Source organism: Microtus pennsylvanicus, chromosome 1 (genome assembly GCF_037038515.1).
Source record: "Microtus pennsylvanicus isolate mMicPen1 chromosome 1, mMicPen1.hap1, whole genome shotgun sequence".
NCBI classification, from domain to species: domain Eukaryota; kingdom Metazoa; phylum Chordata; class Mammalia; order Rodentia; family Cricetidae; genus Microtus; species Microtus pennsylvanicus.
Genome location: NC_134579.1, coordinates 65266277 through 65291641, shown reverse-complemented (window position 1 = coordinate 65291641; position 25365 = coordinate 65266277). Strand labels below are relative to the sequence as shown.

The following is a 25365-nucleotide window of genomic DNA, read 5'->3' as shown; positions in this document are numbered from 1 at the left end:
CAGAATGGGAAAAGATCTTTACCAACCCCACATCGGACAGAAGACTGATCTCCAAAATATACAAAGAATTCAAGAAATTGTTTTTTTTTGGTTTTTTTTTTTTTTTTTGGTTTTTTTCGAGACAGGGTTTCTCTGTGGTTTTGGAGCCTGTCCTGGAACTAGCCCTTGTAGACCAGGCTGGTCTCGAACTCACAGAGATCCGCCTGCCTCTGCCTCCCAAGTGCTGGGATTAAAGGCGTGCGCCACCACCGCCCGGCTTGAAAAACTCTTAAGGAAATGCTCAATATCCTTAGCCATCAGAGAAATACAAATCAAAACAACCCTGAGATTCTATTTGACATCTGTAATAATGGTCAAGATCAAAAACACTGATGACAACTTATGCTGGAAAGGATGTGGGGAAAAGGGAACATTCCTGCATTGCTGGTGGGAGTGCAAGCTGGTACAGCCCCTTTGGATTTCAGTATGGCGATTTCTCAGAAAATTAGGAAACAGCCTTCCTCAAGACCGAGCAATACCACTTTTAGGTATATATCCAAAGGATGTTCATCGTACCACAAGGACATGTGCTCAACTATGTTCACAGCAGCATTGCTTGTCATAGCCAGAACCTGGAAACAACCTAAATGCCCCTCTACCGAAGAGTGGATAAGGAAAATATGGTACATTTACACAATGGAGGACTACACAGAAGAAAAAAATAATGAAATCTTGAAATTTGCAGGCAAATTGATGTATGGAGCTAGAAGACATGATATTGAGTGAGGTAACCCAGACCCAGAAAGATAATTATCACATGTACTCACTCATAAGTGTTTTTAAACATAAAGCAAAGAAATCCAGCCTATAAATCACAATCCCAGAGAACCTAGACAACAATGAGGACCCTAAGAGAGACATACATGGATCTAATCTACATGGGAAGTAGAAAAAGACAAGATCTCCTGAGTAAATTGGGAGCATGGGGACCATGGGAGAGGGTTGAAGGGGAGGGGAGAGGTAGGGAGTAGGAAGAGGAGCAAAGAAAAATGTGTAGCTCAATAAAATCAATATAAAAAAAAGAGAGTGAGAAAGGAGGAAATTGAGGCAGAAAAACAAAAGCAAAGTCTAAGAGATTGTGTTAACTCTACTGATAAAGCTGAGTAAAATGAAGATGGATTAGTCAGACTGAAGTCACCAGTAAGGCTATGGGCATAGATTTAAAGTGAAACTGTGGTTGGGAGATTGGTGATTGTTTTTCTTTCACATTCCTTGATAGAGGTCAAGCTAAAGTAATTCAGAATAGAAAATTAAAATCACCAAGAAGTATGCTCAGAATTGTGATAGAAAGGGAGACAGTGAGGCTGGTATTAAAGTCTCCAAGTGATATCTGAGTGGAACTGCAACCAGGTGGAGTGTCGGGCAGCTGGGGTGATTCACAGTGTTCCTTGGGGTCTGACTGTGAGTTGGACCTTATTTTGTCTTATTGGTTCCTTCTTCATCGACTGGCGGTATTTGGTGAGCATCTATTATACACTGATGGGGGTCTACTGTACTTAATGCAGGGGAAGCCCAAGGTGGACTTGTGCTTATATCATGCTCAGTAATCATTATAAAGACATTGGGAGTTTATCCTTTACTTTGCTACAAGTACCATAATTATAGAGTGTCATTCCATTTTAACAATAAAGACTCAGAAGCCAGATGCTGGGGTGAAAGCCTACTGGCTCAGAGAGACAGAGAAAATACCCAGCTGACCTTCCTGCTCTGCTGATATTCCAGAAAAGAGCTTCCTCCTACACCATCTCAAGCAAGACTCCTCCAACTCAATGTCCCTCTCTTCTACTTCCTGTTTGTGTGTGTCTCTCTCTCCATCCTCTTGACTCCCTTTTACCCTCTATTTTTTTTTTCATGTTTACTTCCTGTCATCTTTGCTTTTTCCACCTCTTGACCTATGGTTAATTTTATTTAATCCTGTTTACAATAAGCAGAAAGCTCTTGAATTAAAGGTGTGTGCGAGGGCTGAGCCATACCACAACTAGAAACAGGATTTTTCAGTAAATAAGGCAATCTTGGGGTTGACAACGTGATCAAATATTCTTCTCCAGTAGGAGAGCTTCAGAAAAGTAATGGTTTTGGAAGGAGATTGCCTTCAAATAGAAAAGGCCACAGGCCTTCTGTTCACCAGGACTCTTTACTTCTTGATATAGGAGTCCTATTTATGTCTCCTCAGAGCAGTGAAATTGGCAAATCTGGACTTAGCATTTCGGCTTCTTTACCCCAGCTTTCTGCTTAGTTTCTAAATATCCCTGTCTTGAAGGGACATTGCACATAAGATAAAGGATTCATTTTAGGTGATTCATTTCTGTCGCTCATTTTTTGCTAAGATCTTGGCACCTGAGGTCACAGTTCTGCTTAAAAGCCTGAATTCTATTTGTTTGTTTGTTTGTTTTGGTCTGTTTGACAATGCAGTAGCTATAGAGTTTAAGTGTTTTGCTTAGCCCTTTGTCTGCACCACAAATAAGTACTCAAGGAAAAGTGACTGCGGCACAATCCACCTAAGGCCTTTGGGATGGCATGCTTAAACCAAGACACCATAGTCGCTTTCAGCATTGGTCTTTGTTTTCTTGTGTAACCAGCTCGATTTATTTTAGTGAAACAAATACGTTTTCAAAGTAAAGCAGTATAATTATGATACCCTGGAATGTGTAAACTAAAGATTAAGGAATATTGAGTTTAGACACTTGTAAAATGACTCACTGTCACTGCATATTGTTAAATAATCTATCCTGATACTCCCCTAAGAAGCCTGTGGTGAATCCTGCCAACCAGGGTCAGTCTGTGGTTTCAGACCTTCCACCACACTCTTCCTTTCTGTTTGGAGTGAGTCCTGAAGCAGAGAATGTCAGGCCTATGTGTCCCCATCTCAAATACTGCTGTATAGTTCATGTATTGAGGAGTGGTAACCAAATGAACTATCCTCTCCCTGAATTCATCTCAAGTCAAGCCTTGGCTTCTCTTTGAATTCTTCAAGTTTTAGAGGGGCAGTTTCTCTGCTTGGTGGTCTGCAGAGCATTGCCTGGCTGGGGAGGCCAGCAGCACCCTAGGTCATAAAAGACAGAGAACCCACCAGTCTCACTGCCCAGTGTCAGCATGGCATCACACACAGCACAGAACAGCCGCGCTGACAGCACCTGAGTATAGCATAAAGGTGCCGTGATTGACCCTGTCTGGACTCCGCGGGTGCCGTGAATTAATGTTAGCTGTGAATGCATCTTATGTTTCTGTCCTTTCAGGTGACTCTCAGTGAAGGTCCTCACCATGTGGCCTTGTTTAAAGATAGCTCTCGGGAGTTTGATCTTACCAAGGAGGAAGACGTAAGTAGAATTCAAATCATGTTCATCTCTGTGGCTTTATGACCCCTGTGTGGTCTAAGACAAAGAAATGAAATATTTGCCATTATGATGGTCTTAGGACTTTGTTCTTCTCCATTAATAGCTTGCGGCATTAAGACATGAAATCGAACTCCGAATGCGGAAAAATGTGAAAGAAGGTTGTACTGTTAGCCCTGAGGTAAGAGAAGCAGTCATTTCAGCCATGATGTGGGATAGGAAGGTTTATGGATAGTGATGATTAATATGGATGCGGTGTTTAGTTTATAGCTGGTCCAAGATAGGTAGGTAGGTAGGTAGGTAGGTAGGTAGAGAGAGAGAGAGAGAGAGAGAGAGAGAGAGAGAGAGAGAGAGAGGGAGAAAGAGAGAAAGAGAGAGAGAGACAGACAGACTTATTTTAATTTTTTGTTTTGTTTTTCTCTTTATGAGACAGGGTCTCACTATGCATGTCTGGCTGGCCTGGTACTCACTCTGTAGACTAAGCTAGCCTTGAACTCACAGAGATCTACCTGCCTCACAAATGCTGGAATAAAATGCTTGTGGGATCATACTCAACATATTTTTTTAATGTTCTAAATAAATATATCAATGTATCATTATAGGGGGAGTTTTCTAGAATAATTACTTGGGTGTCAAAAGAAAAGAACTTTTTTGAAGTAAATATGTGGATGAACAAGAATTTTCAGGATATTTATCACCACAAATATTGATTCCTCCCACCCGAAATAGACCATATCTTTAAATGTCAAAGGCCCTGGACTCCAGAGGATGGTGCTTGTGGACTTGCCCGGTGTGATCAATGTAAGTGCATGCAGAATATATGTTCATTTTATTTCTTCTGGGGAAGCCATCTGTAATGACACTTAATCCTTTCTCTTCCAGACGGTGACATCAGGCATGGCTCCTGACACAAAGGAGACGATTTTCAGTATCAGCAAAGCTTACATGCAGAATCCCAACGCCATCATCCTGTGCATTCAAGGTGAGTCCCACAGGTGCTCCTGCACGCCGTCCTCTCCTCTAGAATTCGAGGCATTGATACAATGCCTGCCATGGAAGCACACATGCAAATGTGTCTCCACTGCCCTTGTCATTTTAGTGATAAATAGAGTTTAAGCTGGGAAGGTTTTGATAGTTTTCATTTTCGACATCATTGGAATTTTTATTGGCCATACCCCTAAAGTAAATGTATTAAGACTAAATTTTCACAATCAACTTTGTAATTATTACATTGTTATTTCTTATTTTTGCAGATGGATCTGTAGATGCTGAGCGCAGCATTGTTACAGACTTGGTCAGTCAAATGGATCCTCATGGAAGAAGAACCATATTTGTTTTGACCAAAGTAGACCTGGCAGAAAAAAATGTAGCCAGTCCAAGCAGGGTGAGGGCTGTGTGTGTGTGTGTGTGTGTGTGTGTGTGTGTGTGTGTGTGTGTGTGTGTGAGTGCTTTAGGCTTCTCATCTAGTGGCAATGAAGACATTTATGATGTGATCGCATAGGTTTTTATGAATTACTAGTCAAATAATTCGCCGTGGTTAGAATGGCTCGCAGTTATATAACTGGTGACTGACTTGTTTACGAATGATAAATTCCTATTCTGTAGTCCCCTGTAGAACAATGGTATTAAGTCCTCATCTCCACTGCTACCGCATAGACTGTCTCTCTTTCCCACCTTAAACCTGTAGGACTTTGCCTCTGTGTTAGAGTTCCCAGACATACCAGCCTCGGGTGCAGTGGTTCTTTGAAAGGGTCACCACCACATAGTCATAGTTGCCTCAAAGACAGATTACAGAGCCGTGAAGGAGAAGATGCATGGGATGCAGTCAGAAGCATCCTGCTTACGTTTCCCTAAACCTTCCCTCAGAGGCTGCTCAGAGAGGCAGTACCAAAATTCCAAATCTCAGAAGGAAACTGTCAGCACATACCTCATTACTGCCGGGGAATGCCAGACAGAGACAAGCAGCGCTTTTGTAGGGTCCTGTTGGACCTGCTGTGGGACGTGTCTTATTTTTATTTTGGTTGTGAACCAGCCTTTAGCAGCGAGCCGTCTCTCCAGCCCTCTCTGGCTTGTTTTTAAGAGCAAAGCAGTGTTGTTGTGACACCCTTGGGGCTCATGTGGAGAAGGAGAAGCAAGGTGGGAACAATGTCCATAGCCTCCATTTCTCCCCTAATGCTCACATTCCTTTCTTCTCTGGGGAAGTCACATTGGATTTCCCTGGGGGGCCAGTTGAAGCTTACTTCAGGCCTTCCTATGGCAAAGACTCAGCTGTAGTCTAACTTTAACTTGTCTCTGTACAGTGTTCATCTGAATAGGCCTCTGGAAGCAAAAATCCTCCATTGTGTATGAATGATAGATGTATGTAGATATGCATTTCCTGTACCCAGACTCCATAGTTTTTATCACACACAGAAAAAGGATTTTTTTTTCCTTAAAAGAGTTGAAAGCCAATCTAAAATATATTGTTTCAAGTAGGGATAAGAAGAGAAATTAGTAAAAGATAATCCAACTTGGTGAGAATCAAGATAATCGGGGCCTACATGATGTATCAGCAGGTAAAGCTGTGGCCAGATCTGAGTTTGATGTCTGAAACCCGCAGAGTCGGAGAGAGCTGACTCCTACAAATCGTCTTCTGACCTATATTTATATGCGTGCCCACACATACATATACAAATAAACAAGTGCCATTTTTTTAATTTAACAGAATAATTTAAATTTTTAACTATTCAAAGAAAGTATAAGGAAAAATAACAAAACTATTTATTGAGTGCTTCTCTGTGCTAAGTGCCATTATCTCATAAGCTCAGTACCTTCTACTAAAATTAGCTCATTTACTCAAGGCCACACAGCTAGTAAATAGCAGGACAAGAACTCCAACCAAGGTCTGACTCAACCAGGTTCTGATATTGGTATATACATTTAATAAGACATTTTAAATATAGTAAAGTGCATTTTCCTCAAATAGCAATCAATGCACTTATATGCTTTTGAACATATATATATATATATATATATATATATATATATATATATATATACACATGCTGATAAGTATATACACGTATAGAGTTTTTTAATATTTTGCTTTCTAAATTGCATGTTGTGCTTTTAAATATTAAGTGAATCTATCTTTCACATTTATTTTTCCAATTTATTAAAATAGATACAACAGATAATTGAAGGCAAGCTCTTCCCAATGAAAGCTCTGGGTTATTTTGCTGTTGTAACAGGAAAAGGTATGCTAAGATGGATTGTTGCTACTCATTTTTAGCTTTTGTTGTTTTCAGATAATAAAAATTAATTTTCTTGGTGAAAATTTTGTCACCATCTTTCCTAGGAAACAGCTCTGAAAGCATTGAAGCTATAAGAGAATATGAAGAAGAATTTTTTCAGAATTCCAAACTCCTAAAGTAGGTGTCAAGCTGCAGTGTTCAGAGACTTTTCAGGGAGGACGCAGCCCGCTGCACTCTTCAGCTGCACTGCTCGTTTCTGGCAGCAGTCGGTCTCCTGTCGTCTGTCTGTCCACGTGCTGGGCTGTGTCATGAGGCTGGCCTGGAACACTCTGGAGTAGAAGTGAAAGCAGCTTATCACGTGGTGCAGCAGATGGCAGGACAGACGGCCTCTGCAGATGTGGACTGAGGGACCACCCTTAAACCTCTACACTGTTTTCCGTAGACAGTGATTTTTTTTAATTAATTTTCCTTTTTTTTAAATATGTGTGCACATTTCTCTTGTAATAATAGAAAAAGTTGGAGTGGGGGGTGGCAGCAGGATATTCCTAAATAGATACCAGAAGAAATTGACAGAAAATAAGACACTGCACTGCAACTCAAAATAGAATTACACTGAAAGTTTCTACTTAGTTTTTGGAAGTAGACAGGCATGTTTGCCTCCATATTGGTACAGAAGTAAGGGCAGTTCCTGCAGCCATAACCAAGGATTCTTTTTTTATTGGGAAGGAAGCAAGGAGCTTGTAGAACTGGTCATGTGCATACCCCAGACCGGCCAGTGTTTAGTGAAACAAAAGCCATCCCCCAGCTCACTAACCATGTACTTGAAGAGCTCGGTATTGCATGTGTCCAGTGCTTGCCGTGCTGGACAGGGTAGCTAGCTCATTGCCTGAGTGCAGGGAGTTTTACTGGGCAGCGTTAGTATGGGGTAACGGCTCCTTTGTCATTCTGACACGCTTTCGCTCTGCTCTCCTGTAGGACAAGTATGCTGAAGGCACACCAGGTCACCACGAGAAATCTAAGCCTTGCTGTGTCCGACTGCTTTTGGAAAATGGTTCGAGAGTCAGTTGAACAACAGGCTGATAGCTTCAAAGGTAAGCTGGCTTCTTACAGCAAGTCTGCAAATCCAGGCATGTGACTTACTATGTGACAGTGGAAAACTGGAGAGATGCAAGCCTTCTATTATATAAGAACTGATTGTCCCTTTCAGGGGCAGCATCACAGGGTTTTCAGAAGCAGCAGGTTTGCAGTAGTGCTTACAGCAAGCTTGACGGCCTGTAGAGAATGTGGATACTCCTTACAGGAAGAAGGGAGATGCTGGGAGCCCTGCATTGTACCGTTTCCCCAGGCCCATGCTCGTCTACACCAAGTCTTTGCTTCCAGAGCTTCGTTCAGGGAGAGCATCTAATCCTCCCTCCTGCCATTTTGAAAGTTTACTTAATATTTATCCTACTTAGTACTACAGCAATTTTGTGTTATCTTTATTTCCATTTTACAGATGAGGGGAAAGGTGCAGAGGATTTACATAACCAGTGCCACATAGCTTTAGGACCCAGGATCTGAGTCACCACCAGAGTCCTTTTTCTTAGCAGCTACGCTACACTGCTACAGCTGTGGCCTCGTGAAATGAACATGGAGAAAGTAGAAGTAAGGAGAATAGTTTAGACAGCTGTGACAGTAATAGCATTCAGAATATCAGGGCACCAGGTTTACTCAGACACCCAGCTAATACAGAAGGTAGAGAGGAAGCCTTCAACAGTCAGACTGCAGCATCTTCCTTTCTCCACAGCAACACGTTTTAACCTGGAGACGGAGTGGAAGAATAACTACCCTCGCCTGCGAGAGCTCGACAGGGTAATAATATCAGAGTGCCCCACAGGGCTGTATATGCTTTAATTTCCCTTGTCCTTACAGAGTTGTTGGTCTGGTGAGCAGAATTGCTGTGGTCTTAATGATAATTACCTAGGAGTAGTTGTCTTTTCTATAATTTAAACTATTATGTCATTTTAAAGTAATTAGGAATCATAGGATGTACAACAAAATGATTTCCAAAAAATTACAAATATGCTTTAGTAGTCTTATTGATGTATCTTATCTAATTTTTCTTTTTAGTTATACATTTTCTCTTTACTTTTTGGTATTTACATTGGAGATGTAGAGTTTAATGGGAGCTAAAGGAGACCAGAAGGTCATTTACTAGTCTTCATTTTCAAACCAAACTTACTTGACCACACCCTGTCCATGTCCCCCTTTTGATTATCCCTGAAGATCGGAACAGGACAATCCTAACTTATCTCTGTGTTGCCTAGAATGAACTATTTGAAAAAGCTAAAAATGAGATCCTTGATGAAGTTATCAGCCTGAGCCAGGTTACTCCAAAGCACTGGTGAGTATTAACCCGTGTCTCCGTGTCTTTTACTTTAAAGTAGAAGAAAGCAGTGGTTTCTGTTGCCTGAAGTAGGCCAAAGAGTAAAGTGCCTCCTTTTAAACAGCTGCAGCCGCAGCCTGTCAGCTGACTGCCTGTGGAATCTGCTCTGATCCTTGGTTTATTTTCACCTTGTTCTTAAGAAGTGCAAGTTTGCTATCTGTAGAATCACACATAATTTCTTAAAATTGTCAGAAAGTAACCTATCAGGACTGGTTTTTACTAACTGGAGAATGCATCACAGGGAACACTGATCTGTAAAAGAAGGATGATGTCTGCTTTTTAGATGTCATGCAAGACCAGAAGTAACTGGTGTTTTCTGTGACATGTATGTATTATGCTGTGCACAATAACATTTTTTTAAATTTTTTGTGTGCGAGTGTTTTACCTGCATGTGTCTGTGTACCACATGCATAACTGTTGCCCACGGAAGCCAGAAGAAGATGCTGGGTCCCCTGGAACTGGAGTTGTAGACGGTTGTGAGCTGTAGTGCTGGGAATAGACCTGTATCCTCTAATACAGCCGCCAATACTTTTAATCACTAAGCTATCTCGGCAGACCCACTATTTTTCATATTTTTATTGCTTCCTACTTTTTTTTTTTAAGAAGTAAATTTGGGGACTGCAGAGGTGGCTCAGGGGTTAAGAATACTGACTGCTCTTCCAGAGATCCTGAGTTCAGTTCCCAGTGACCACATGGTGGCTCACAAGCCATCTGTGATGAGATCTGGTGCCCTCTTCTGGCCTGCAGGCATACATGCAGGCACTGTATACATAATAAATAAATAGATTTTTTTTAAAAAAAAGTAAATCCATCCTTTTGAAAAATTGCCACATGAATCTTAGGCCATGCCTAAATTATCTTCCAATAAGCCTGTGGTATTTAAGAATGTATCACTCTTGGCACAAAACAATCCTTACACCATTCATGATACATATTTTTAGTGTTTATATTTGCTCAGTCAGCAGATTTTCACACTGACTCGACACCAGCATCTCGTCCCTAAGTCTGGATTTGTTCTCACTAGTTTCCCTATCCCAGGCCCTTCCTCACTGATATCCTCCCCTTTCTTTAAGTCATCGTATTTGCCAAGTTTTTTAGTCTCCTTGTTTAGAAAGTAGTAGCTGCTCTTATTTCTTACTGTTGACTGATTAACCAAATATATAGTGACACAAACTGTTGTATTTAAACCAGTCCTGTGACTTTGTATAACTGAGTTAGCTCATAAAATTGCAAGAGAGATACAGATATATAGATGTGAGCATAAGTAAGATTTAAATGTATGTAAGTATAATTAATTAATATAATCTGGTTTCCTTCCTAGATTATATGGGGATAATATATATAAAAGGTGATTTGTAATCCATAACTAATGGGCCAAGACTGCAGCTCAGTGGTAAAGTGCCTGCTTAGCGAGCCAAGGTCCTGGTTCTCTTCAGTCCCACCATAAAGGGAGAAAGCCTATAACTAATAGTATTATTTGTGGTAGGAAAAGAAATGTCCTACTACTTATTGCCATAAATATGATTCGTTTTGTTTAGGTAGAGCAATGCTAAAATATTATGCTATACCCTCACTGAAATAAGCCTAAAAGGTAAATCTGTTTTGTTTACTACACGAGGCACTTAACAGAGTTGTGAAGAGACAAGAAATGAGAGTTCCAGTGGAGAAGACACAGCTGAGAGCTAGAACATTTGGGCTGAAAATTCTTAGCTGCCTGATCAAATGACCTCTAGCGAGTTTTCTTGATCAGCTTGTGTACTTAGACTCTAGAATTTGACATAAAGATCAGAATACCCAGTCCTAGCCTTAACTGCATTACACCAGAGAATTTCAGTAGCATAGCTGGGCCTACCTTAGAAGTTTTTGTTGGCGTTATTTATTGGCATAATGGCATTACATGTCACTTTAAGATGAATGCCTTAGTCTGAATTATTGACATCTTAGGAGTGTGTAGTAAGTACTGTATGTCCTAATGGGATAATTTGTTATTTATTTACAGATATTCTGCATGCTTTAGTCATGTTTTAATAAAGGAATCCCAGGGAGTTCAAATTAACACATAATTGTTACAGTAGTAATACACACATGGCATTTGTCCAATAATGTGTATGATCTAAAGATAGCCCCGCTGACAATAACTGAGATACTGGTATGCCGTCTGCATGTAGCCATCATTTCTAGCACAGTAATTGACTGGCTTTATAGAAATATACTTTGTGAAATTCAGTATTATGATATTGTGCAACTTTTGTGAAAGTATATGTTTACTTTGATTGGTTTAACAAACTGAAATACAAAAGGGGAAAACATACAGTTGAATCCCCTAGCGCAGATGTGAGGAGTCTGAGAATTTGTGGTATTATAAATTTAATAATAAGAAATTATTGTCTTTTCTTCTTTAGAGATCTTATTCTTAAAGATCTTCAAAAGGCAGAATTTCCAGCTTATGTATGTGTCCTTTATACAATCCCCTTAGCTGTGAATTGCTGGAAAGTTTTATACGATGATATCCCATGTTTCTATGCTTTGTGATAGTTTGTTAAACTGTAAAAATTATATCAGAAACTTTTTGCCTTGAACTCCAGTAAACACATAGTGTATGTGAGGACTGAATTAATGAGCTCATGAAAATACACTTTTGAGTGTCCTCAAGAAGAAAGTTTTTGATGATTACTAGAGACCTGTAGCCACAGTGGGATGGCACTGGAAACCCACTCGATAGCCAGAGCTGGGACAGGCCGTGAGTGGAGAGTATCTGGGACCCTCCTTCTCTGCTAGTAGGAATGTAAACCACTGAGGCACTTTAGAAAAGAACGGTATCTTTAAAAACTAAACCCGAAACTGCCATATATTCAACCACTCCACTCTTAGTTGTGTACCCACGGAAAGGAAAGGCATGCATCCTTCCAAACATTTGTGGCAATCTGCCCACAGCGATTTTGTTTGTAATAGCCAACAACAAGAAATAATACATGACCATTAACGGGGGATTGTACACAGTCAGTGGTGCTTAGCAACAAAAAGAAGTGAAATAGTAATACATACACCACGGATTTCAAAAGAAGTATGTTGGGTGAATGAAGATAGGTAGAAGAGTGCATGATACATGTATGTAAAGTTCTAGGAAATACAAGTAGTTATATTAACAGCAAATAGAGTGGTTATAGATCCAATGAGGGTGTTTATCTTTATCTTGGTTCCTGTGATTCACTGATATACACATTTCAAATTTGTCAGCCTTTCAAATATGTGTAGTTTATTACTCTGATTAATGATACTTCAATCAAGCTATTTTAAATTGTTTAATGCCATATTTGACATTAATTTTAGGGAGGAAATCCTTCAGCAGTCTCTGTGGGAAAGAGTGTCAACTCATGTGATTGAGAACATCTACCTTCCGGCTGCACAGACCATGAATTCAGGAACATTTAACACCACAGTGGACATCAAGCTTAAACAGTGGACTGACAAGCAGCTTCCTAATAAAGCAGTAGAGGTTAGGATATAATTTAATTAAATGGGTAAGAAGCATTGTGTGGAGGAAATAGGTGCTTTGGATTGAGGGTCTAATTTCCCTCAGCCTCAACTTAGCACTTCATGTACGCTCTGCACCTGCCTCTGTTAGCTAACCTTGATATTGTTCTCAGTTGCTGCTAACATAAGTTTACTAATCAGGATGCTGTTTGCCTAAAGGCGTTGCTTCTCCTTCCAAAGATAACATTAATAAAACCAGCAAAACTGGCCTGAAGGTGAAGTATTTTGAACGTCTGTGAATTGAGCTTCTGTAAGGAGTATCTTCAAATGGACTAATGTTACCGTTTTTACATTTTCTTCAAAACCTTATAGCACTTGCATTGAGTTATGGTCTTGCTAGTTTTGACTTGGAATTATTTACAAAATTAAAGTACTTCAAAGTATACATTTCTGTCCTGAGACATCTTGGCCCAACCATGTGAAAACTGATAGCTGCCCTACTTGCTCAACCTTCCTGCAGCTTCTTCCAAGAAGCTGCGGTGACAGTATTGCCCACCTGGGTTGCAGTCAGGATTAGGTGAGTTAATAATATGTAACATACTTAGGTAATACCTGACCCATCCGTAATAGCCACCCAGGGTTTTATCACCATTATCCACCTTTCTCCTGCACTCCAGCTGAGAGTCAGTGTGCCCTGGACTCCGAAAGGTGCTCAGCAACCTGTGGTCAATGCTAGATGTGATTTTATTCTGCATACCTGCCTTGAAAATGGCTTCGCTCTTTCAGTCCTGCCCCAGCCTGCCCTCTTCACCACTGTCCTCACCTTCCTGGGCCCGTGTCCAGCAGCTGCAGCTCGTACAGCCTCTGCCTATGTTGCATGCTGCTGAACTCTGGCCATTTCTTGACCCACTTACTATAGAAATACCTGGGGAGCTGCTGCTTCTCAGTCACTAGTTCTGGTATGTCCTGGGCTGGAACATTTGCATAGCCAAAGGTTTCACCAGTGAAACTAGTCCTTGTGACACCAGTAATTCTGCCTTTCTGCTTTCTGCCCCGGGCTTTATCTTGGGGGAAGAGTGGAGCTGATGAGAAGCTAGTAGGTTCATTCCCATCACATGCAGGCATGGAGGTACACTCTGGTAATTAGGGACACTAAATAAAGCAAGGGATTGCCCACAAGTTCACAACAGAACAAAATGAAAACCACCTCACCCCACCATCTACGTGTACATTCAGTTCTTCATCACTTTTGCCCTGCGCTCTTCCTTTCACAGTTGAGATTGGGTAAAAGTTAGCTGAGTAATGATTTGTAGTACTTGAAGCTTTTAATATGAATCTTTGCTTGCAGGCAAAACTGTAAAGATGATTGGCTTAGTGAGTAAGAACTTAAACTTGAACTGGGCAGTGGTGGTGTACGCCTTTAACCCCAGCACGCAGGATTCTGAAGAAGGATCCCTATGAGTTCGAGGCCAGCCTGGTCTGGAGAGCTAATTTCAGGACAGCCAGGACTGTTACACAGAGAAACCCTGTCTCAAAAATGGGGGGGGGGGGGGGGGACGACTTACATTTGGTTTGGTGTGGAAGCAGCAGGCAGACCCAGGCATGTAATTGATTGAAATAAGTAAAGTAAATATGTTTGCAGACTTGGGGTGTAGGGCTCACCTAAAGGAGCCAACCCTGCTCAGCTCAGTGAGCGCATCCTGTGGGGGATATGAGCTGATTATCTCCCTGCACTGTAGGTACAGATTTGTTAATGAAGTCTCAGTTTTTAAAATTGACAGCTTTAAGGGAAAAAAAAAAAAACAGGGCCTCTATGTCACCCTGCTATCCTGGAACTCACTGTGTAACCCATGCTGGCCTTGAACTCACAGAGATCCACTTACCTCTGCCTGCTGAATGATAGGACTAAAGCCCTATGTGCCTAGCTGAGCTGTCTTTTTTTAGGGTGCATGCATTTATCAATGAACTTGCATTTCCTGATCAGCTGCTGTACCACATCTGTTTGGTTCTGTGCTGTTTTTTCATGTTGCACATTATTTAAGGGTAAGCAATCTAAATACAGCTTTTCCTTTTGTATCCAGGTTGCTTGGGAGACGCTACAAGAGGAATTTTCCCGCTTCATGACAGAACCCAAAGGGAAGGAGCACGATGACATATTTGACAAGCTTAAAGAGGCTGTGAAGGAGGAGAGTATCAAGCGGCACAAGTGGAACGACTTTGCAGAAGACAGCTTGGTAAGCCTTCAGCTGGTTAGGGCCTGCTGTGCCCTCTGTCTAATCAGAATGCCAGCATCGTTTTCACAGGGTGCCTCAAACTGATTCTTTCATGGAGTTCTTATACGGCTGCAGTGTGAAGTAATAGATGTATGATTTGTAACCTGCCCTTCAACATTCCTCTGGCTCTTCTAAAATAACCCTCTCTTCTTTTTTTCTTGACTTCCATTCCATAAGAAAAGTCAGATTTTGCAATAAGCAGGTTCCCTTACCTTTCCACGAATTGCCATCATTGGTTGTTTTGGGCCTGTCTATAGGTACCTTGGTGTAAAATCATAGCAGTATGTATTGACTATCTGCTGTGTGCCAGGAACAACTCTTTTTTTCCTTTTACATTCCTTCTAGTTTATTCTTTTTTTTTAAATTTAGTTATTTATTAAAGATTTCTGTCTCTTCCCCGCCACCGCCTCCCATTTCCCTCTCCCTCCCCCAATCAAGTCCCCCTCCCTCATCTGCTCGAAGAGCAATCAGGGTTCCCTGCCCTGTGGGAAGTCCAAGGACCACCCACCTTCATCCAGATCTAGTAAGGTGAGCATCCAAACTGCCTAGGCTCCCACAAAGCCAGTACGTGCAGTAGGATCAAAAACCCATTGCCATTGTTCTTGAGTTCTCAGTAGTCCTCATTTTCCGCTATGTTCAGCGAGTCCGGTTTTGTCCCAGGCCTTTTCAGACCCAGGCCAGCTGGCCTTGGGTGAGTTGCTGATAGAACATCCCCATTGTCTCAGTGTGTGGGTGCACCCCTCACAGTCCTGAGTTCCTTGCTCGTGCTCTCTCTCCTTCTGCTCCTGATTTGGACCTTGAGATTTCTGTCCGGTGCTCCAATGTGGGTCTCTGTCTCTGTCTCCTTTCATCGCCTGATAAAGGTTAATATTCAGGAGGATGCCTATATGTTTTTCTTTGGGTTCTCCTTCTTATTTAGCTTCTCTAGGATCACTAATTATAGGCTCAATGTCCTTTATTTATGGCTAGAAACCAAATATGAGTGAGTACATCCCATGTTCCTCTTTTTGGGTCTGGCTTACCTCACTCAGGATAGTGTTTTCTATTTCCATCCATTTGCATGCAAAAATTCAAGAAGTCCTTGTTTTTTACTGCTGAGTAGTACTCTAATGTGTATATATTCCATACTTTCTTCATCCATTCTTCCATTGAAGGGCATCTAGGTTGTTTCCAGGTTCTGGCTATTACAAACAATGCTGCTATGAACATAGTAGAGCATATACTTTTGTTGTATGATAAGGCCTCTCTTGGGTATATTCCCAAGAGTGGTATTGCTGGGTCCAGGGGTAGGTTGATCCCGAATTCAGGAACAACTCTTAAGTATTTTTGTTTGGTTTTGGTTTTGGGGTTTTTGTTTGTTTGTTTGTTTGGTTGGTTGGTTTGTTTGTTTTGTTTTTTGAGACAAAGTTTCTCTATAGTTTTGGAGCCTGTCCTGGAACTAGCTCTTGTATATCAGGCTGGCCTCAAACTCATGGAGATCTGCCTGCCTCTGCCTTCCAAGTGCTGGAATTAAAGGCATGCACCACCACCGCCCAGCTCTCTTACATATTTTGGAAGCATCATTTGGTTGAAATTTTTTTCAGAGTGTGGGACCTTATATGTGCTAGGCAAGGCCTTTGTCACCAAGCTATATCCTCAGGTTCTTTTTCTTTAAATAGGATCTTACTAAGTTCTCCAGGCTGACTTGAATCTGTAGCCCAGGTAATCCTTAACTGTCAGTCCTGCCTACATCTCCTAAATAGCTAAGGTAATGGGCTTGACCCACCAGGCCCAAAGCTTGATTGAATTCTGAAATGTTAGTGGGGTTTCGTTGTTGTGTAAGAACACCTGAGCTTGACAAGTGGGAGGGCTTTACTTGGGCTTATGGTTTCCAAGGTTTCTATCTGAGGGTTGCTTGGTTCCATTGCTGTTAGGCCTGTAGAGCGAGGATCTGATAGGCAGGCATGGTGGAGAAAAGTTGCTTGGTTTGTACTAGCCAACCACAGAGGTGAGAGGACTAGGGACAAGAGACAGCCTTCAGAGGAAGTCCCACAGCTGCCTGCTATCCTCAGCCCACTATCCAATGATGCCTTTGATATTTATTCGTCAATGGGTTCATTCATTGATGAAGTTAGTGCCCCCATGATCCAGTCACCTCTCAGTAGTACCAGCATCAGAAGACCAAGCCTTTGGTGGACACGACAGGTAAGGGCAGCCACAGTCCTGTCATGCTCATTGACAGAGTGGCTACTCCCCGCCTTCCCCACCTTCTCTAGCTCCTGACCTCTCCGCCTGCTGCCCCTTTCTTAACAGCGCATTCTCCTACCACCATAGTCAAGCCTTGTTAGTCACCTCTTCTGCTAGCAGGGCCAGCTCACAAGAGGAACTGTTGAAGGGACTGGGCAATTTTCTAGAAAAGCACAGATCTCCCTGTGCGCTGTTTGTAATCATAATTTCATTTTGAAGAAATATTTGTCTGCATATTCGAAACCATAACCTTTCCCTGTGTGGTAGGCTGGTTTTCTAAAAGAAGTGCCAGTTTCATTGTTCACTCAAAAGTTATCAAATTTAGAAAACAGCTCTTAATTATAAAAACAATAGCTAATGTTTATGATCGGCAGAGTGTTTGCGCCCTTGCTCTGCCACTGTATTTCTGTTGACAACAAGAAAGTGGTGAATGATTCTTTCTTCTGTCCTGTTTGAAAATATTTCTTCATAGTTCATATGGGAGTAAATAAATAAATACAGAAGGGAAGTGACCCTCTGAATAATATGGTCTGGCTCTTATGATTTATAGTCAAATGTGCTGTTTGCTTCCCTTGAGCGTCCCCTCAGTCAGCTCTTTAGCTTCAGACACACAAGACTCCACTTTATTTTTCAGATAGGAAACTGGCAGGTTCAGCCAATAAAAGGAGTTCCTGCATTACTGTGGGAATAACTTGCTGTTATGTGCTTATTTGTTATGTTCAATATTTACTAAGTTGCCAGCTAAAATAAAATTACTGACATGTAGGAACATAAATTAAATTAGCTTTTTCTGCCCTGTCTCAGAGGGTCATTCAGCACAATGCTCTGGAAGACCGGTCCATATCGGATAAGCAGCAATGGGATGCAGCCATTTACTTTATGGAGGAGGCCCTTCAAGCCCGTCTCAAGGATAGTAAGTAGGCACTTGAGCTCTTGAGTTGTAAGCATTGTAAAATATAATCACCACTGGGCCAGCGAGATAACTTGGTGAGTAAAGCAATCGCTATGAAAGCCTGAGAACCTGGGTTGGGTCCCCAGAGCCCACGGAGGAGACAGAGAGAAGATGTCCACAGTCGTCCTCTGGCCTCTGCTCACGCACTGTGGCACATGCACTTCCAAACTCACAAACGTGCCATATATACACATACAGAATAAAGTAATTTTCAATATACAATTAACACTTCAAAGTCTTTGTCCTGAATACAGATAAATATATTTTTTATGTGTGAGTTGCTTTGTAGCTAATAAAGAGAATAATTAGGTTGGAACCGAGATGCTTACATTTATTCCTTACACATAGAAATTCTGTAAACAATTGTACTTTTCATATATTTTAAGCACATACATAATTGTCCTACTTTTGCCATACCAATCATATGTTCCTGTATTTTAATTAATTTCATATTAATACAGCATTTAGAAATAATTAAAAAATCATAAACATTGTTAGCTATAATTTATAGCTTTAGTAAGTGGTAAAAATTCCTACTTAATTAATTTTATCTTTCCTCTAGCTGAAAATGCTATTGAAAACATGATAGGCCCAGACTGGAAAAAGAGGTGGTTGTACTGGAAGAATCGGACCCAAGAACAGGTAGGAACAAAGATATCTCTGTTCTTATGATGGCATTTCGTTCATGGTCCAGTTTGCCGTAAAGTTATGGTTTTCTGTAGCCCAGGCTGGCCTTGAACTCACAGAAGTTCTCCTCAGCCTCTTACTTGCTGAGATTATAGGCATATGCCACCACATCTGCCTTTATTTTGCTCATTTCGGCTCAAGCATTAACACGCAGTCTTGGGACTAAAGATGCCTCAGTAGGTAAGAGTTCTTGCTATGGAGGCATGGGACTTGAGTCCAGATCCTGGTACCCAAAAAAGCCCAGCATGGCTGCCTGAGCACCTGTAACTAGAGTGCTCTAGGGGTGAAAACAGGAGGAGCCTCTCTGGCCACTAGCTGCCTGCCTAGCTCCAGGTTCACTGGGAAAGCCTGTCTGAGGGAATAAGGTGAAGAGTGGCAGCCAGGGCACCTGATGTCCTCCTCTGACCTCTTTATGTGCCCACAGGTGCCAGCAACCACAAATGTGCACGTACATCACACATCCATATACCAGGCCCACACTCAAACACACGTGTATATATGTGTGAATGGACACATGCACATGTTTATATGTGTACACCATCTTCTCATGGCTCTAGAAGATTCTTTAAAATTTTATTTACATAAACCTTTCTAAAATATAATGAATCTGTTTTATTAAAAGGTTACAATAATAAATAAAATGTGGTTCCTTTGTAGTTGACTACTTTGTTCATTTCAGTTCTCTGAGTTTCAGAGGAGAATAGTTGGGCTAGAAAGATGGTTTTGTGGTTAAGAGCACTTGCTGCTCTTATGGAAGACATGGCTTTGGTCAGTTCCCAACACTCACAGGACAGCTTACAGCCAACCTGGAACTCAAGTTCCAGCGGATCTGACGTCCTCTTCTAGCCTTTGTGGGCACCAGACATTCACATGGTGCACGTACATACATGCAGGCAAAACACCCATACCTAAAGTAAAATAAATAAAATCTCTTTAAATAAAGAATAATTGTAAGCAAAAGACATGAAACAGAATCAAAGGATATGTGGCAGTTGTGCTTAGATTTTTGTGTATATAGTTTATTATCTCTGAGTTTTACTGTTGGAAGTTCATTCAAACTTTTTGTAGTAACTTTGGTTAAAATGCATACAAAGTAAATATGAAAATTCAGATGGGGGCTGAAGAGATTGTCCAGTGGTTAGGGATATGGCTTAGCGGTTAAGAGTGCTTGCTACTCTTCCAGAGTTCTGTGCCCAGAACCCATGTCCCTCTTCTGGCCTTGATTTTTACAAGTGCCAAGCTTGCACTGTCTAAACAGCCTTCTTTTAACTTGTTACAGAGTGTTCACAATGAAACCAAGAATGAATTGGAGAAGATGCTGAAGTGTAATGAGGAGCACCCAGCTTATCTTGCAAGCGATGAGATTACCACAGTTCGGAAGAATCTGGAATCTCGAGGAGTTGAAGTAGATCCAAGCTTGGTAAGAAATACGGTACAGGAGTTGGGTACTTAGCTCAGTGGTAGATTGCTCGCATAGCAAGCACAAGGCCCTGGGTTCGGCCCTTAGCTCTTGGAGTGGAGGGACTACCATTGAAAGCCAGCTGAGGTGACGGGTGCAGTACTTGGAATGTGGAAACAGGAGTTCAAGGTCATCCTCAGCTACAAAGTGAGCCTGAGATAGCCCAGATTAAGAGGGACTGTTTGGAAAAAGAAAAGGAGTGGGATCTGCTTTCTAAATCAGTGTTGCTTACAGTACAGTATCCCTTCCTCCAAGGAGCTCCATAAGACCTAGGCTGAATTCTGCTTGACCATGTCCATATTTACTGGGATAATTATAGTCATCTTGATTATATGAAGAGTAGCATTTTTTATTTTACTACTCTTTTTAAAGGGTAACTAGAGAAATTAATATTTAGAAAATTGGATTTACTTAGATCGTTATAGCAATTCCTACAAAATTGATAAAGGGCATCCAGACCTTGTATCAGTGCTGTTTTATATTTTTAGAGTACAACTGACTTGTGTAAATATGGCCGTTTATATAAACAGATATTCGTGTGTATTGGGAGAACATAGCTGTATTATTTTTTTTTTGGTAGCTTTGTTGGTTTGTTTGTTTTAGACAGTGTCTCACTATATAGCCTTGGCTGACCTGGAACTCACAATGTACGCCAAGTTGGCCACAAAATCACAAAGATCTGCCTGCTTCTGCCTCTTAAGTACTGTACTACAATTAAATTGGGGCATGCCACATTCCCAGCATCGTTTATAGTGCTTACAGTCAATGTAGCTCAATTAGATATAAGTAGATTTAGGGGAAACATGCATTTTAATTTTTTATTGAAATAGATAAGACCTTTGAATCCCACCTAATTTCCCTCATTCCTGGTAAGAGAACAAGGATAGTCTACACATTTGGCCATCTTTTTTCTTAGTTTCAGAATACTTACTTGCAGCACTATTTTAAAACAATTACTGGATCTATGTTTCCTGCTGCCTAGAAGTTAGAATGAAGGGGGCTGAAAATTTTAAAAGTCAGCTTAGGGCCTGGAGAGGTGGCTTCAATAGTTAAAAGCACTTGTTCTCACAGATGACCTAGGTCTGGTTCCCAGCACCCATGGTCCACTGCCCCCATGTGGGGCACCAACAGACATAGAAGCAAAACACCCAGTAAAACCCAATTAGAAAAATAAAGCTAGTGAGAAAAGCAGCCTGAAAACCTTCTAGACACTGTGACTATGCTTAAATGCCACCTGCCTTGTTTCTGTACTAGCTTTAAATTTTACCTCCTGTCAGAACAGGAAAAATGGTGAGAACCTAACTGCTTAAGCTGCTGTGCATGTCACACTATCTATAAACTGAACATGAAACTTTTAGTTATGTATAGATAGCTTGTCTATATGGTCCTAACTCTCATTAATGAAAGGCTAAAAGGCTGTTCAGTCGCCAATCGCGTGGTGAGTTCAAGGCCATCCTGGTCTACAGAGCAAGTCCCAAGACAGCCAGGGCTACACAGAGAAACTGTGTCTCAACAAGGAAGTGGGGGAGGCGAACAAATTGAGCATCTGATATCCTGATTCAGAAGAGGAAAATCGAAGTGCTCCAAAACCTGGAACCTTTACTACTCCAGCTTAATATTGCAAGAAAATTCTTCACTGAATTTAGGCACACTATTGTAGTACAGAAAATTACTTTTAGACTATGTGTGTAAGGTATATATATAACATAAGTGAATTTTGTATTTAGACCTTTATCCCACCTCTGAAGTGTATATGTAAATATTACAAAATCACTGCACCCAGCAATCCCAACTGCAGAGAGTTCTATCCCATGATGTTGGTCAGGGGTTACTCGAGCTTTGTGTACCTTGATACTTTTAATTTTCTGATACTTAGGTTAATGCAGTAGGGATTTTCTCTTGGAAGTAGAGTGGAACAGGTTGCCACTCTCTGCAGGCAAGAACATCTCAGGTTTTTTTTTTCCTGACACTGTTTAGTACATTCTGTAAGGCTGCCGTACCAGCCAGAGAACATGGGCTGTCTGGGATGTGGATTCTCAGGTCGTTCCACTGTATTACTGGTACTGCTCCCTTTAGTGATTGGTACTCAAGTCCTCATCTGTCCAATGGGGTTGGCACTTGTGCTGCCTGCTAGCGTTATTGTTATTAGATATGATGAACATTAAACACGCCAAGAGACCATAGTGCCACAGTGGTGGGATACTGTTGTGTGACAGTGTAACCATAGAAAGGATTGCTTTCTGACTGGTATTGGTGGCCGTAGTCTGAGACCAGCTTCCAGGTCCTAATGGTGTCCATAGACCAGGCTTTCAAACTCTTGCCTTGGTTTCCCCACTGTACCTATGCAGAGATCATCCCTTACCAGCCTACTCTCCAGTGAGTGTGTGACTGATTGGTAGATGTGGGAGTCTAAAAACTAGTAAGTCTGAAAGCTGACTGAACAGGGACAGACGTGCATTTAAAAAGGTGGCACAACGAGAGCGTTGCTGTTGCTTCAGTGAACTTCCGAAAGTAAGTTGTGTATGCAACTTCTCAGTGCTCAGCAGCGGCTATCACAACGCTTCGCTTTTCCTTTTCTCGTTTCAGATAAAGGATACTTGGCATCAAGTTTACAGAAGACATTTCTTAAAAACAGCTCTAAATCATTGTAACCTTTGTCGAAGAGGTTTTTATTACTACCAGAGGCATTTTATAGATTCTGAGGTGAGGTTTCACAAAGCAAAAGAAGTCATTTTTAGCAACAGTTGTTGAAAGATGCTAAAAAGCAAACTTCAGCTTTACTATTAACTTTAAGCCCTTGAGCTTCTGGGAGAAAAGAATGTGTAACTTGTCAAGAATAACGTTTTATCTTTTCAAAGATTCACCAATTTAGGAATAACTTGACTTCCATGTGTATCATCAGGGGTAAAGGAAAGGGGGACAGTCGTGTGTACCCCAGAGTGACTTGAAGCATATTTATGTTTTCTATAAGGAGAGGATGTGTGTAGAGCATAGACAACCACATGTGTGGTGGGGACCATGTAGCAAAACTTCTTTATTATGCACTTTTATGTGTCATAATTTTCTCACATCACTGGAATCTCGCTTTTTCTAAAAGAACCAAGTTCTTGTAATGGATATAGCTCTCACACCTTTTAAAGGAACCCCTAGGTGGCAGCAGACTGACGCTTTTCAAGCATTTTCTTACAGACAAAAATGCCCCTTGAAAAGCTCTGCTAGGGTGACTTGATCGGGGGAGGGGGAGGGAAATGGGAGGCGGTTGCGGGGAGGAGGCAGAAATCCTTAATAAATAAATAAATTAAAAAAAGAAAAGAAAAGCTCTGCTAATCTGTGTTGTTATTAAATTGAAGCTTCTGAGTGCTTTTCTGATTTATTTCAGCTCAAAGGAAACATGTATGCATTATTAGATAAGTGCTGGTATGTTTACTAAAGCTTAGGAAATTAGTTCTATGTGTTCAATAAAGGTTTTATTTTTTAATTTGCGTCTGATCTTAATTGTTTACTACTTCAGCTGGAATGCAATGATGTGGTCCTGTTTTGGCGAATACAGCGCATGCTGGCTATCACTGCCAATACGTTAAGGCAGCAGCTTACAAACACTGAAGGTAAGGTAACTCCTAAAAAAAACTGACTGATCAGAAAAACCTCAGAATCGTAATCTGCTTTAAAATATTAATTAAAAAATTACAATTAGAAAATTATAGGGATAAGAGATGCTATATGTCTACTTTCATTAGATAAAACTTATGGTAAAGAGAGTGGTGTCCTGAACTTGCTTTGTGTGTTTAGAGTCTGTATGTCTGTTACATGTTGGCTTAAGAACATGTGGTCCTCAGAATATGGGTCAGATTTATTGATGAAGGTACTAGAAAATGAGAAATGTGAATTCAAGTGTAGAGCTAACATGGTGATACGTTATTTTCTTTGCACGTGGAAATCTTTCGTTCTGTACATTCATAAAAACTGTTCTTCTGGGTTTTGTTTTTAACTTTGAACAGTGAGGCGACTAGAGAAAAACGTTAAAGAGGTCCTAGAAGATTTTGCTGAAGACGGTGAGAAGAAGATTAAATTGCTTACTGGCAAACGGGTTCAGCTGGCTGAAGATCTCAGTAAGTAATTCCTCTCATCCCAATTTCCTGGAGCCCTTCCGTATACCCTTGTGTCTGCGCCCATTTAATCTCAAGCTTAAAGGAAAGTTACAGCTCCTAGGAAGAACTTGTTTTCTTCTGAAGGGCTGAAATACGACATTGACCTAAGATCTTATCACTTCCAAATACTTGAATTTGTGTTTCCTAGGAATAAAGATTTTTCTCTTAGCAACTCCCAAAGTCTGAATGTACCTAGACTCATTCATCTTTTATTCAGTGTTGCTCTACCGTTTGACACAGTGGTCCAGACTCATTCTTTCTTTCTTCTTTTAAAAGAATGGTATTTAGAAATCAAGTTCTGAGAACTAGATATGCTTGCTGTTAGTAACATATGAGTTCCCAGGCCTTCTCAATAGAAAGGGTGTGTGTGTGCTGCTCATACATCCACTCCTAATTGTGTGTATTAACCAAAGACTGAAATGGATGCTGGTACTTCCAACTTGTATCCAATTCTATCAAGTTTTTTCTTAGCTTTGCTCTTTCCTGTGCTTGTAACTCCTTCTGACAGTGAGAACCCAGCCTCTAGACTCCTTAGCATAGTTACTTATTTTGATCAGTCCTCTTAATGTATAACCAAACTTTTTGCTGCCCCCTTCATTACAAAAATGGTCTTTTCATCCCGCTTGGACTCTTGGCCATCTTATACCAGGTCACCACCACAGTTCCTCACTTTGTGTCAATGTGCTTCTTGCCTTGCAGGCTGGGGCATCCTGTTAGAGGCTACTCTTCCTCATGGAGTTCTGTCACCAGCCCATGCTCTGACCTTGTGTCCAGGAACTCCCCATCTCATCTTTCCAATGTTCTCTCTCTTCCTATCTCCTGAGTCCTCTCCCCTGAAGCTAGAACAGGCTTCGTCTTGCTTGTAGTCCAGCACCCTATATCACGTTACCCCACACAGGTCTGCAACATGGGACCAAGCTGTCAGCACCCCATTACCTCCAGCTGGACTTTTGCACCTGTCATCCCACCCCAACCTTATTTGTTTGGAACACGTTTGATTTTTAAATGCTGCTGAGTTCCTGGCATGGAGACTTGCTTGGATTTTTGTGAGCCCAAGGTGACCACAGAGGCATTGCTATTGCTAGTAACTGTTGGTAGTCAGCGCCCCATCAGAATC

General features: G+C 41.2%; 1 protein-coding gene across 4 annotated transcripts in view; it reads left to right on the top strand.

The window, feature by feature from the left end:
- Opa1 (OPA1 mitochondrial dynamin like GTPase) overlaps positions 1-25365 on the top strand; it is a 77937-nt gene that overhangs the window by 31149 nt on the left and 21423 nt on the right. For all 4 annotated transcript variants that reach the window (XM_075967565.1, XM_075967557.1, XM_075967552.1 and 1 more), the window contains 18 exons: positions 3276-3356; positions 3478-3552; positions 4101-4172; positions 4254-4353; positions 4625-4755; positions 6535-6607; positions 6709-6781; positions 7580-7695; positions 8391-8455; positions 8911-8987; positions 12360-12525; positions 14585-14737; positions 17807-17915; positions 18517-18596; positions 19921-20061; positions 22687-22803; positions 23612-23705; positions 24099-24209. In XM_075967565.1, coding sequence (XP_075823680.1) covers positions 3276-3356; positions 3478-3552; positions 4101-4172; positions 4254-4353; positions 4625-4755; positions 6535-6607; positions 6709-6781; positions 7580-7695; positions 8391-8455; positions 8911-8987; positions 12360-12525; positions 14585-14737; positions 17807-17915; positions 18517-18596; positions 19921-20061; positions 22687-22803; positions 23612-23705; positions 24099-24209 — 1834 coding nt within the window. The remainder of the gene's footprint in view (positions 1-3275; positions 3357-3477; positions 3553-4100; positions 4173-4253; positions 4354-4624; positions 4756-6534; positions 6608-6708; positions 6782-7579; positions 7696-8390; positions 8456-8910; positions 8988-12359; positions 12526-14584; positions 14738-17806; positions 17916-18516; positions 18597-19920; positions 20062-22686; positions 22804-23611; positions 23706-24098; positions 24210-25365) is intronic.